At 45.4% G+C, this 14,373-nt stretch overlaps 1 protein-coding gene across 1 annotated transcript in view; it reads left to right on the top strand.

Annotated features, from left to right (window-relative positions):
• Positions 1 to 14,373, top strand: part of igsf3 (immunoglobulin superfamily, member 3) — a 62,300-nt gene that overhangs the window by 27,798 nt on the left and 20,129 nt on the right. The window contains exons 3-4 of the mRNA XM_079170601.1: positions 9,887 to 10,306; positions 13,429 to 13,815. Coding sequence (XP_079026727.1) covers positions 9,887 to 10,306; positions 13,429 to 13,815 — 807 coding nt within the window. The remainder of the gene's footprint in view (positions 1 to 9,886; positions 10,307 to 13,428; positions 13,816 to 14,373) is intronic.

Genomic DNA, 14,373 nt, shown 5'->3' with positions numbered 1-14,373 from the left:
TGATTCAGTGACCCAGTACAGCTGAGTCTGGAGGAAATGTTTGGGTGAGCAGAGGGGAGTACCTCAGTCACTTTGTGTGTGTGTGTGTGTGTGTGTGTGTGTGTGTGTGTCAGAGAGCAGCTGTCCCCTCAAGCATGACTGTCTGTGTGTGTCTGTGTGTTTGGGTGAGAGAGAGTGAGAGAGAGTGAGAGAGAGTGCCCAATTTTGACGTGCCTCTCATTCTAACTTTAGGTATAATGAGCTGTAATAGCCACAGGGGCCTAGCTTAGTTTCTCTCTCCCTCCCATACACAGAGCAGATGTTGCTCCCTTTACTAGTTTTATGACCCCCTAGGATAAAAAAACAACAACTTGCATTGGGGTCATTGTCTGACTGACATGTAGAGTACAAGCTGTGTTGGAGAGTGATCAGCACTCGATGAAACGTGCCAGCCTGTGTTCTAAGGCTGTCACGAAGAGGACGAGCTGGAGGAGGAAGGATGCCGAGAAAAAACGGAATAAGTGATAATTGGGTGCTGACAAGCAACTTGTCTTAAGAAAAAGAAACTCTCCACATAATGTGGCAGAGAGAGGGGGGCCTGGAGAGAGAGGGGGGGCCTGGAGAGAGGGGGGGGGGGGGGAGTTGATTGAGGAGAAATTTTCAAGGAGAAAAATGGGACAGAGCCTGAAGAATGTAAGGAGACAGGGAAGAATGCTTCCGAGACCCCTTTATTAAATGAAGAGGCCTTTTTTCCTTTCAGTCATTGCGACCTCTGTGTTATAGCACAGGGCACACACTTACACCCACACACCCACTCAGGCTGATGTTCCATTAGCAGGGGACCTCACAGCTCCTAGCTGAAAATCTCATAACAGCATCTGTAAGATCTCTCATCTCCTCTCACCCCTGCCCTATGACCCTCCCTTATTTCTGTTTTATCCCCCCCTCACATTTTTAGAAGATTGGATGTGCTGTGTTATGATAGGACTGTGTGGAAGCCTTTTTTGATCAAATGGGACAGTGTGAGACATTCAACTCGCAGTGCCTCATTTAAAAAGCAAATAATAGACAAATTACTTCAGAATATATGAGGGGCAGGAGGCTAAAATCCAAACTGCTTCGGCCCTCTAATAAGCACGAGATTCTGACCCCTGCATGGCTGCATTCATCTGCAGAGAGAACATAACGTTAGAGATAAACCAGACCAATATTTGATCAAGATTAACTACACTAAGGACTAATTCTATGGCTGTTGATGACCTAAGAATTTATTTAATCAATGCCCGACATTCTGCCGGCACGGCAATTATGCAGTTGCGAAAAAAGTCTCGGCTCCTTGGTTTGCTTTTGTCACATAGATGAATGTGATTTGTTCATGAAACATTTACTCGTTATGCCAAACGGCAACGTGGAAATGATTCATGCCTCTGACTAAGACATTAGCTGTGTCAAAGTCAAATATCTGACAGCTTTGCAAACTGAAAGCTGTTAGCTAGTTCCCGAATAATTGCGAGTGAGTCCACACTGCCATCCGCACGCAGACTAATGACTGTGCTGTTTTGTTTCTCATTGTGCTTCCTCATTAAATGTGAGGTGTCCCGAGGCGTTATCAACACCTTCCATACAAACCGTATGAACTCAAATTAAAAAGTGTCGTAGTTGCATTTTAATTTTTTTCCATGCAATAAATTGATACTTCCCTTTTCAACACAAGTCACTGAGATTATTGATATTCATTCAGAATAATCAGAATGGATGAAATTCAGATTAAAAATCATTAATACGTAATTGGCAGTTGGCTTAACCCCTCCTTGTCCAATCATAGCTTAGCAGCCATCACCAGGCACGGCAGGCCTGTCAAGCTTTGGATTTTCTCCACATGGCCCAGCGGTGTGCACGGGGCTCTAGTAGGAGTGATGCACAGCATTTAAAGAGTTTGAAAAGCTTTTTTTGTAGCCATTCCAAATCCCCAAAAACTTTAGAGCAGGTTGCTGGCTAGAAATGAGAAGCACGCTTTAGTCTTTGTCTTTCTGAAATCAAGGAGGACATATTGTTTCATATTGTTGTTTTTGGGATATTGCTGATAAAATGAACAGATACAAAAATCAGACCCAACTAAAAAAACAACACCGTTGCAACTCTCAAATTCACAAGAGAGCGTCAGATTAACAAACAACAAATTTGTCACCACGACTTAATAAACACATAATTGTTTCCCTGGGTCCACACCACGCACAACAGCCTTTATGCCTGTATTACATAAATATGCAGAAACAGAGAAAGAGACGGATGAAAGGAGTGGTGTTCTCTATCCGGGACTCAATAAGGTGCCAGGCTCTGATCATGTGTGTGTGTTCTATTATGGATGTACCCCCTGCTGTGGACCTAGATCCCACACCGCAGACTTCAACTCCAGTCGTCTTCTCTTTTTCCACTCACCCCTTTCTTCTCTGTTAAAGAGGGCTCCCTCATGTCTCCTTTCTGTCTCCAAGGCATGATCCTTACTCTTCCCTTTTTTTTCTAGTTTTAACTCCGTACCCTATCCTGATTATCAGTTCGTCCTCTTGGGGATGGTTTGTAGACCTCGGTTCATCAGAGTTTGCTTTACTGGTTGCTCGTGGTATTTTGTTTGAAGACCTGCTTGATTTTCCAGTCTCCTGAGAAAGTGCTCGGCGTGCGTGTGTGTGTGTGTGTGTGTGTGTGTGTCAGTAGGAGTGACAAGTACACTCATTAGATATAGGCTACAATCTGAATTATTTGCAATTCCTGCAAAGGAATCATGAAGAATTTGTGTGTTGGGTCGTTGGATACGTCAAGCAAAAGAGCACCGTCTTTTTTTTTTTTTGTTCTTCTTCTTTGCTCTTCTAGCCGCTTTCCTCGTTGTCTTCATCCTCACCTTGTTCTTCTTCCTCCTACTTCACCCTCCTCTCTCCCAATTTCCCAGTTGAACCTCTTCATGCCTCATTCTGACTCATCAACAGCTCTCGTAGAGCAGAACAAAGGAGTGGAGGATGTGTATGGGCAGGGTAATGGATAACAAGTATATGAGGAAGTCAGGTGTAGGCACAGTTTCTGTATTTGTCTCTCGCCCTATTGCTTCCTGACCCAATACGCCCGCATGTGTTCCAGGCATCCTGGGTCAGTAAGTGACGTCTGCTTGGTGGTGAGGCTGGAGTCTCATGAAGTGGAGCTGAAGATCACTCACTCGCTCTGTTTTCCTCTCAGCAGTTCTCTCAGTTTCACAGAGTAATTAACATTAATTACCCTGCTGGCTTTGCCAAATGGCCATTTGCTTAAGAGCCACACAAACACAGCTACTTATCGCCGTCACACAGCAAAAAGTGTTAACCATGTCAGCTGTGGCAAAAAGTATGTGGTCACTCCGTCCAAATACCTCTGTGTTGATTTGGATTGGGGCTTATTTTCTTGCTTTCGGTTTTTCCTCTTTGTTCCAATTATACAATGGTATTTCAGGCAGCAATGTGCTCTCTAGTTTTTGTAAACAGTTCAGAACATTCCTGGTTAAACTTGGCAATGTCCTCCTGTACCCAACGAAAAACAACTCTGCCTTGATGGGGCTGTGTTGTTCAAGTTACCAGTGAGACAATGAAATGTGATCCAGAAAGTCCAGCTGGAGTAACAGATGGATGCGTTTTACGGTTTATCAGACACCAAAAGCACTGCAAGGGTCTTTAATACTAAAATACATGGTATTACAACTCTGGAAAGTTGTCGGGACGTCAACTATTCTAACTTTCGTCACCACAATCGCAAAGTAAATGGTAGAAATGAGCCGCTCATGTTCCAAAGTAGTCCATTAGGAATCCATTAGCTTGTCTGAACGCAGCCCGAGGGTTTCCAGATTGGTGTGGTGGAGCTTTACTGGCCTGCCCACAGCCCTAACCTCAACCCCATGAAAGATCTTTGGGATGTAACAACGACTGCAAGTCGGGCCTTTTTCCCCTACACCGGTGCACGACCTCTCTATTGCTTTTGTTCTTCCCGTCAGTTTCCAAAATCTTTTGGAACGCTTTCCCAGCAGAGCAGAGGATGTTATGGCAGCAGATTAACGCTGTGATGTAAGAAGTATAGCAAAGGAAGTCCATACTTGGCCACATGTTGTGGAGCTAGTAGGGTCTCGAAGGAGTTTCTGTTAACTGCTTCACCCTACGGTTTGTTGCAGTATTTGCCAGCAGGCATAAAAAAAAAAAAATAATTCAAATATGTCAGAGGAAAGCTCCATCATGGATATTGTCACCCACCTTTGATATTGACTCCTTCGTTGTAATTGGCCAGCAGCCAGTGGCAAATATTTGACATTTCCAACTGAGGCTAAGCTACCACCAGACTCTCAGTAAAACGAACAACAGAGCCAGAAACTTGCTGCCTTTTACATTTGCATTTAACACTTCGGCTTTTAAATAGGCACATATACATGCTCAAACACAATGAAATGCCGTCTGTGTGGGTGCATACATGTGTTGCTTTTGTTGTTAAAAAGAGAGAGAGAGCATGTATTTATTCGAGCCAGAACATTTACAGCGGCGGTAACATCCAGAGGGCAGTGTAAATCTCCCCAGCTCCTCCTGTCATCATCTTCTCCCACGACAAGACGATAACGGACAGCACAAAGTGTCGGCTGGTTGGATCTTCACTATCTGCTGTTTTTGTGCCATCTTTGCATGTGAGAACGGTGGATGCACAAACAAACACTGCTGTTTGATTTCCCGTTTTTTAATGTGAGGAATATTTATTTTGACACATTTCAGAGTGATATTAAAGGTTTGGGTGCATGCAAAATGTTCAGATCAGGCTTCATAAATGATCATGTTTCCCCCCCCCCCTCCACGTCGTCTTTGCAAAATCCCTTTTCCTCCGTTTTTGTGTCCTCGCTGTGTGACTGGACTTAAAAGTCCAGCTAGAAGGATGACAACCGCAGTTCACTTCAGAGGGCTGAGCGAGTAGGGGAAGATTGGAAATGAAGGGAGATGAAAGCATAAATTGCAGATGAGGTAGAGCAGGAAGAGAGTAGTTTTAAAGATTAATAAAGGATTGACAGCTTCGGTGTCACTCAGAAAAGCGGAATAACACTGACATGTTTTTCTTCACATTCACACACGAGAACCTCCATTGCAGAATGCAAAAAAGAAGTAGCCGATGTATCCGAGAGAAACGTTTTAATTGCTCGTGCTTCTGAGATTCCAGTCTCTACGCATGTGATAGAAGTGAGGAAAATTACTCTATGTTCCTCAAAGAAATGTATTTATTTATTTTATGGTTATTAGAACTGGCTCATCGAGTTGTGTTGCACACATTTACATTTTTTTTTTTTACAATGGTAAAATTATGTTTTTTGAATTGGTGGAAAATGCATTAAAGAGTATTTCTCATCAACCTCAACATACTGTCTGTTCTGCTTGGGTTTGTGAGGGAAATTAAGTACATTTATTAAAATATTCAAATATTTTAATGATGCAGAGCAAACTAATTTTAATTTCGAAGTTACCTAAGTGTTTACTCTTCGGCAACACTGTGATAACACTTGGATGAGCTCAGAAGATGTTGCTGCTGCTCAGCTTTTGGCTTTGCAAAGTGGTTGCAGATTGGCTTAACACAGAATAAACCCAAGTTGTTTGTGTGTGTGAGTGCGTGTGTGTGTGTGTTTGCATTAATCACACTGTAGGGAAAACAACCGGGAACATTGCGGTGACTGACCCTCCACGCCGAATATTTATTGCAGCAGGATGGTAACTTAACATAAACAACAGTGCCCATCCGCATCTTGATGAAGAACTATGTTACCCAGTGCAACGGCGTGGCTCGTTGCACTGTTTTTAATAGTTTTTGCACGACAAATGTAATAGATTCATTGTTGGGTTTTGTCTTTTTGTAGGATTTGTTTACTAAAGAATATATAGAATATCCCCAGTCTTTTAAGACTATTGTAATGGTTGTAATTGGGCACACAGCAGTTATGGCTAAGAGAGAACAAGTCAACACAACGTCCTCACAAGGGACGAAAGTGAGTCTCTGTGTGTTTGTGTGTGTGCCAGAGAATGCCATCGCATCCTGTTCCTAATCCTTCCCAGATTGAGGTCAGTGGGGCTATTGGAGGATCTCGGTGTGTTTACAGCCTCAGTCTGACCCTCTGAAAAGCAGATATTGGCTGATGCTCCCTCACTGGTTCTGTCTGCAGACACATCTGTATGCGGGGATCCGATTGGCCCAGAGGACTCCAGATGAAGTCAAAGTGCGTAATATTTTTATAAGAAGCAGGCGGAGGGACATGAAGTATCGGCTTGTTGTTTTCACACCGTTTCCCCAGGTGGGGGTTGGGGGTTGGGGGTTGGGCGGGGCATAGTAACCCTCAGCATCGTGTGGGAGGGTTGCCATGGCGATGGCAGGTTGTAGCGTAGGTGTGTTGTTGTGGCAACAGTATGTCTACGCGAGGCTGCCGTTCCCTCAGTGTTGACTGGAGAGTCAGAGTGAGAGGACTTGGCAACGCCAGGTCCTAGAAGAGCAGAATCACACTTTGTTATGCTTGTGGAATGAAAATGATCTTTTATTTTCGACAGAACACACAATGGGATAAATGGCTTGGTGATATGGTTAAAATTGGCACCACATTAATGAATAAGGATATTTTCTGATATGGATATACAGTATATATATATATAAACATTGCATTATGCAAAATCTCATATAAAAATGATTAACTTATCAATAACCTTGATTCCACTACATCATGGACTGGGAAGTTGTCCTCAGTAGACTGCAGACCTCTGCCAGGTGTGCCTGCAGTGAATACATCCCACAATTGGCTAACTCCCCCCGTCTAGACTCTAATTGGCTGTAAAGCGTCGTAAAACCCTCTTCATTCAAACTCAGGAATGAGGGGCAATGTATGAAGCCAATCCGCTCAAAGTCGTCGTGTAAGACACGTCTTGCAATCTTGCCAAAAAACAAAATTAAACCCTCCCAAGCTGTCTGCTGCTTTGCAGCGTCCGGGGTTGCAGAGAGGTCCAGCAAAACTGGTGGTTCTGTTAACTGTTAGCCGTTAGCGGTTAGCCAAACACAGCGTCTAAAACCATGAAAGTAAGCCGCAGAGCAGCAACCAAGAGGTAATGCAGCAGTGTGTATGCTGGTAGTTCTGTTAGCCAAACGCACCTAAATTGTCCACACTCTCTCCACACCCATCACCCATCCACAACTCGCCCACAGTGGACATGGGGGGGGGGGGGGTCGGAGAAGCACTCAGCTGTGCTATCACTAGCGGCCCCTTCCTGATGAGGGCCGGTTAAGAGTATTGAGTGAAGAGTCAGCAGGCAGTCAATGGCAATAAAATGTGTTTTGAGAAAGTGTGAGTCACCGAAACCATGAAAGGTCCTTCAGCATGCCGCCATTACTGGCCACCCAATTCATTTGTGACATGTTATTATGTAATATATATTTATTTGTCATGCAGTTTGCTGCAGCAAAGTCGTGTTTATTTTTCATTACACGGAAAAATGTATTTGGAAAACACACACACACATGGAACAATAACTTGAGATCTTATCATCACGATGAGATTCCTCTGAATGTGAGTTAATGATAATATTGAGGGATTATTGCAGCAGTTGCCAACATTAGCAGGGTTTGATTGCGCAGCTTAAGCCTATATGGTTCTGTATATAAACACTAGTACAGGCCTGCTAAGACTCCCATGCTAGTCATTTCTTCATACAACCAACAAACAAATATATCAGCAGAATAGTTTTAGTGCTGCCCCTGACTACCATTTGCCTCCCTTGCTGCTGGACTGTTTATCAAACACTCATAATGAAGAAGTGGATTAGAGGGCGTATTGAATTAGACCGTGTCGGTATATTCAGGAGTGCTTCAAACTATGGCATGAAACTGTTTATTCTTGTCTTGACTTACTCTATGTACCCCCACAATGCAGCATCTCATTAGAGTGCCGCTGTGTCTGACCCACCTGATTTCACACTTTCTTTTCCTGCCACATCTGTTTCAGCATTGTTTCTTTCTTTGAGTGTCTTGTTAAACTCCAATAACCAGATGTCAAGCCTCTTCTCTCCGCCTCCTCTATCTTTTCTCTGATCACTCTGCCTTTGTTCCCCCCCGTTTGTTTCATTAGTGGTGTCTGTTTCTCTGCTCTCGCAAATCCCCCATCGCTCACTTTAACTCATGTCCTCAAAGCCAGAAGCAAGAGCACACACAGACACACACACACGCACACAGATGCATGTAGCATGTACTTTTTTTTTTCTGTTCATTCATGGAATGATTCCTGCATTTAGTCATAGCAGGTGACTTGCAGAGAATCGCATACAGTACCTCAAACCTGCTGATAAGTAGTCTTCACATTGACAATTTCTTTAGAGCCTGAATAGCCAAACATCTTGACAAAGCACTCCATGAGCACAAACCCACACAAAGCGCTATCATTTTTTTCTGGCTTCTAAAGAAGAGCTCACAGTCATCACCACATGGCAAAGCAAGAAAGCTTCTCTTGGCAATATTCACTCAATTCATTTTATCCCAGCCTAGCTTGGAGGATTGACTGCTGCTGTCCATTATAAACACTGGCGTATTGCATCTTCTCTGTTTCTAAGGTATTGTGTGCATAGCATACTCGTATATACTACCCTGAGCCTTCCACTTATTGTATTCATATTAGTTTGTTGCACTTATTGTATTCGTATTAGTTTGTTTCTGCACTGTACGTTTGCTCTGGTTTATGCTCTTAGATGCTTGTTTATTAAAAAAGGAGATGCACTTACGACTTCTGGTGACTAGTAGTTCTCTTGAATACCTGTGTTCAATACACTTATTGTCAGTCGCTTTGGATAAAAGCGTCTGCTAAATGACTGTAATGTCATGTAATATGTTTACATCATCCAAAGGCAAGCAATGCAGCCTCAACCAGAGAGGAGGCTAATAGGATAGCACTCATGTGCAGCCAGCCGCGCGCATCCAAACACCGCTGAGAGACACTCGACATACTGGAATTTGTTTTAATCACAACCTTACTTCCTTTTGGTTGTCATCCTTTAAGTTTTGGAATCTCAGGTCGTGTTTTTTTATCCGTCTCTCTCTTCCGCACACACTCATACACAGCGGCGCCCTGGTACATATCCAGAAATAGTCCCTTAACTCCTTTTTTTTTTTTAAAGCTATACATGTTTATTTCCGTCGCTGTGTGGAGTGTTTCCAGCCCGCTTTCTGAAATGATCACATCTTGGATGTCTCTGTTGCCTCCCTGCGCTCGACTGTCCCCCTCTCTCATCGCCACTGTTCTCAACCATCTGGCTTGAAGTCCGTCCTCTGTTCTTGCTTGTGTTGTAGAAAGAAGAGCTTGGATGCATTTATTACAGCCATTTTAACTCGCTGCTTGTATATTCAGTATGTGTGATCAAAAAAAACAATATGTTTGAAAAGTTTATTGAGAGGGAGCGCAAGCTGTTAGATGCCAGCGTACAGCTTTAAGTGTACAGTCTAAAGTTTGCTGCAGCGTAACCACATGAGATCTAATCAGGCTGAAAGAAGTGCAGGAGGGGTCTCTGGAGGTATCTGGCTGTGTGAGATGGAGGAAAAAAAACCATCAACACACAATGACATGTGAAAGTCATGTATGGATGAGAAAATAGAGGGCAGTCACCTCAGGGGGAAAAAAAAGCTTTGTTGCATTAACACCTTTTTCCCCCACTTGTGATAATAGTAGGCATAACCTGCTCTGTTAGGACCAGTCCTCCGACAGCATCACATGGTGTTTTCAATGTTTTGTTCACTTCTAGAGAGTTCATATGGTATTTAAGGGACCAGACTTCTATCCTGCCCTGATGTCTCAAATAGCCTCCTCCTGTCCTGACTGAGTGCTAATCTTCTCTCCTCTTCTTTGCAGTCATCGCTGACTCGTTGACGGTAACGGCACCGGCCCAGACTCTGTCCAAGGTGGAAGGCGACACACTGCAGCTTACCTGCGAGGTGTCTCGGACCACGCTGCAGCACACTCACTTGTCCGTGGGTTGGTACCTGCGGTCCCCCGAGGACGCGGCCGCGGCCCCTCAGGAGCTGGTCACCTTGTCAAGGGACTTTGTTCTGCGCTCCGGGGGACCGTACCGGCAGAGGATGGCGGCGGGGGACCTCAGGCTGGATAAGACCAGCGCTACGTCCTACAGGCTCACCATTCACAAGCTGCAGCCGGTGGACCAGGGCCTGCTCTACTGCCAGGCTGCTGAGTGGATTCAGGACACAGACGGCAGCTGGTTTGCCATGACCCGCAAGCAGAGCGACAAGACTCAGCTCCGCATTCAGCCCACTGGTGAGTAAAGGGAAGAGATTCTGTGGTGAATGAGAGGGGGAGGGGGGGGAGAGAGGCTAAAGATGCTGCTACGCTTAGATCACCCCCGTCCTTTTAACAGACGCGCACACACATGCGTGTCGGCCGGCTTCCTCTGATTGCTGATCAGTATCTCACACTAAGCTCATTAGCTTACTAAAAAGGGCTTAACTAAACCTCCACAGACTCCCCCACTTTTGTATTTGTGTCTGTTTGATGGGCAACATTACAAGCACATCCAAGAATAAGTTAACCAGCTCCAAACAGCGTGGGTGTTTGGCCGGGGGGGGGGGGGGGTCGGGGGGGCATCCGCAAATACAATTTCCCGGCAACAAGTGGCCCAGAGATCAGAAGCCAAAAATGTTTTTTTCAATCACTCCTCGCCAAACAATTACACCATTCTAGTCTGCGCTTGAGTGCATTAGTGGGAGAAATTGTGCGGTTGCCAACTCTGAAGGAGGAGATTGTCTAATGGAAGGGAGAAGGGGACTTACCAACAGAGGGAGGAAGAGGAAGAGGAAGAGGAAGGGGAAGGGGGAGACATGGGGTTTGGAAACTAGGGGTGCAGAGAAAGAAAAGGTTTGTTGGGGTGAATGATTGAGGAGTAGGCCTCACGTGATAATGATCTAATAAGCTGTCAACCTCGAGACTTGACGGAATCGAAACAAAGACGACTTTACGGCTCCTCGCATGTACTTACAACCTCCAACCCGACTTGACCCCATCACACTCCCTGCTCTGTATTCCGCATACATAGCATCTCTTTGTGTGCTTCCAAGAAAGGGCCACAGAGATGGGTGATAAACCGCTTTGACATTAGCTCAATTACCAAGGCAGCACGCAGTGGCGAGTGTCTCATGCCAGTAAATCACTTCAAAGTGGAATCGTTTTGCCTTTCTCCATTAAGCATCAGATCCGCTCTGGACCAATACAACTTGATGGTGCCCCAGATAATGCTGGGGTGGATGAGAAGGAGAGCGGAAAGTCAGATGTAAAGCGGGTTTGTCAGATGAGTTCCTGCTACTTCAGGGAGGAGACAAAAGGCGCAGAGAGCCCCCTCTCAGCACCCTTCGTCACTCTCCGTCGTCTCTGTGATCTATAATAAATGGAGGTGTTGTTACGTGACAAAGAGAATACAGCAGAGTTGCGCTGCGGTGTGCGGCTCTGGTGTGAGTGTCCCAGCTTGTGTGTGTGTGTGTGTGTGTGTGTGTGTGTGTGCGGATCATTTTGATTTCTTTCTCGTGTACTCACTTAATTCATAACGCGGGCACGACATGCAATCCCTTTAGGCTGAACTTGTGTATCTGATGTTGCACCTGTCCGTGTGCGTATTTGACAGGCGGAGAGAAAAAAAATGAAGGGGAAGGAGCAGCTCCTCCATTAGGCTCCTATTATAAAAGATGGAGTGGATCTCAAGACAGCCCCATCACTAGCTAATAACCCACAGCCATGCAGCATCAGAGAGAGGCGCAACGGGCAGAATCCTAATGTACCCTTCGCTCTCGGTTTTTTACCATCTTTCTCTCACTTCCTTCTCTCTCCCTTCTTCCTCCCTCCCTCTCTCTCTCACATCACCTCTCATTTTCTGCAGTCATGTCCCATCACTGCGTTTTTTTTTTTTTGCTTCTCTCTCAGACTTTCTCCACCACCCACTTCCTCCTTAGTCCTTCTGCTACTCGCACTTAGTACTCTTTTCTTTTCTAATTAGCTCTAAACACTAACACATGCATGACCTGTGGGGCTGCTTTTATTCCTCTCTGCATCCTCTAAGCGGAAGCCTTCCTGTAAAAGTGGCCTAAATAGAGCTCCGTGCTGAGTGGGAACCAATCTTTGTCAAATCGGGTCGCAGCCCTTTTAGCGTTGCGGTCCTTCTTTCACAATTAATACAATAATACAATGTCTTGCTGCCCTTGTTGTAGGTGAAGCATGCAATCTGTGGGCCTTTCTCTTCACCCCTGTGCCATTATGTGCACTACTGCTAGTATTCAATCAATTATTGTAGTGATTATCAATTAATCAGTTCTAAATCCATGTATACTATTAACAGTGATAATCATTAAATAATAATTGTATAGTAAAAAAAATACCAAACTACTGTGATTGACAGTATATGCTGTTTGTCTTTTAATAAATTGCCCTCAGTGTTCCACTGTCTGCATGTTACTATATGTGTGTGTATGTCAATATTTCGCATGTGTGCGCTTTCATACGTTTGTGTAAACAATGTCCCGCTCCCTCCCACCATTATATTCCTCTGCGAAACAAGCTCTATACCAAACGGCAGGCTTTGAACTTTTTTGTTTCTCAGGAAGTCTGTTTAAAGGCTTTGTAATTACAGCTCCGGGCAACCGAATCACTGAGAGGCAAAGCAGCAGTGTCTGATACATACTGTGCTTTTTGGAAATTAATACAGCAAATAAAGCTGAACTCACAGCCGCACACACGCACACACACACGCACGCACGCACGCGCACATGTGCAGACAACACGCGTAATGTGGGCAAGTGAAAGAAATAGCACTAGCAGTGTTAGCTTTGTCTGTTCTGACTGTGCAGGAGGAGGAGGAGGAGGAGAGCGCCCGACACTGTTTCAGACTGCTGAAGAGAATTTTAATTAGATGTGTTTTTTTATTGCAGAGGTGAAACCGGGGGGACACAGAGCTCTCTGAAAGATCAGCGTTTTACCGGAGTGATGCACTGTGTGACCTCAAGCTTCTCTAGTTTTTATTTTCTCTCTGTCTCTGTCTCTCTCTCTCTCTCTCTCTCTCTCTCTCTCTCTCTCTCTCTGTGTCTCTCTCTCTCTCTCTGTGTCTCTCTCTCTGTGTCTCTGTGTCTCTGTCTCTCTGTCGGTCTCTCTCTGAGCATCAAATATTGGATTTTAGGAAAAGGCATTAATGTTGTGCATTTCAACTGTAGGCCGCATTTAGACATCAGTCTTGTTTTAAACATCAGAGAAAAGTTGTTTGGGAACATAACAAAAATCACCTCACTGAAGAGATTCTTCATGACTATACTCTTTCCATTCTGCTGTTTTCTTTAAGGACTAAACATTACTTTAACCGTGATGGTTCCCTCTGTTCCCCCGCCCCCCATCTTTTCACTCAGATCGGGACTTCAGCATCCAGGTGAGCACAGAGCGACGGTCCTTCACGGCCGGTGAGCCGCTGGAGCTTCACTGCACCATTGAGGCCCAGAATGTCCCAGAGCGCTTCTTCTCGGTGTCGTGGGTCTTCAGCAGCTCACCGGTGGCCGTGGTGGGCCCCAGTGCCGTGCCTGTCCTGGGCCCCGATTATGTCTCCCGCGAGGCAGCCGGACACATGACCGTGCGTAAAGAGAGCGCCAACGTGCACTTGCTCAAGCTGCAGCACCTACGCCCCGAAGACGCTGGGAAATACATCTGCCGCGTGACAGAGAGGGAAAAGACGCCCACGGGAGACTTCATCGACCGCAGCAAGAGGTCCCGCAATGTCCAGATCACAGTCCAGCCGCTCAGTGAGTAATAATCTGTTCACGAGGCCACTGGCTTAGTTGTCCTGTCCTTAGTTGTCAATTACACTAAGAACGATGAGCTTCTCATAATAACCGTTTTATCTTCATGTAGGCCATATGGGATGTCATGCTGTGCTCCTCTCCAGCCTTGCTCTCTATCTATCTCTCTCTCTCTGTCCCCCCCCCCCCCCCCGCTCTTTCCCCCAGGTGGCCTATAACAGATAGCGGCACAGTCGCTATTGTTATCTGAGAGTAAGAAGGGAAAAGGATGACGCTACTCTTATTCCTGATGTGTTTTCTGTTTGAGTGGATTGCTAAGGGATGGTAATGCAGCATTTCCTTGGCTTAGCTGTGTGTGTGGGGTGGGGTGGGATGGGGGGTGGGGGGGGGGGGGGGGGGGGACACTATAGTGGCATAATGGAGAGCAGAAGAGTCCGGACTCGAGAAGGCTGAGCTAACAGCCATGAAATTAATGCGTGGAGAAAGAAAAGAAGCAGAGAAAGGCACCTCGCTCTCCTGGGCCATCTAAGTGGTTCCCCGGGCAAAATGAATGCGTTCTGC

The sequence above is a fragment of the Pholis gunnellus genome (genome assembly GCF_910591455.1).
Source record: "Pholis gunnellus genome assembly, chromosome: 12".
Taxonomy (NCBI): Eukaryota; Metazoa; Chordata; class Actinopteri; order Perciformes; family Pholidae; genus Pholis; species Pholis gunnellus.
The sequence above is the reverse complement of the archived record's forward strand: the minus strand, read 5'-3'. Positions and strand labels throughout refer to the sequence as shown.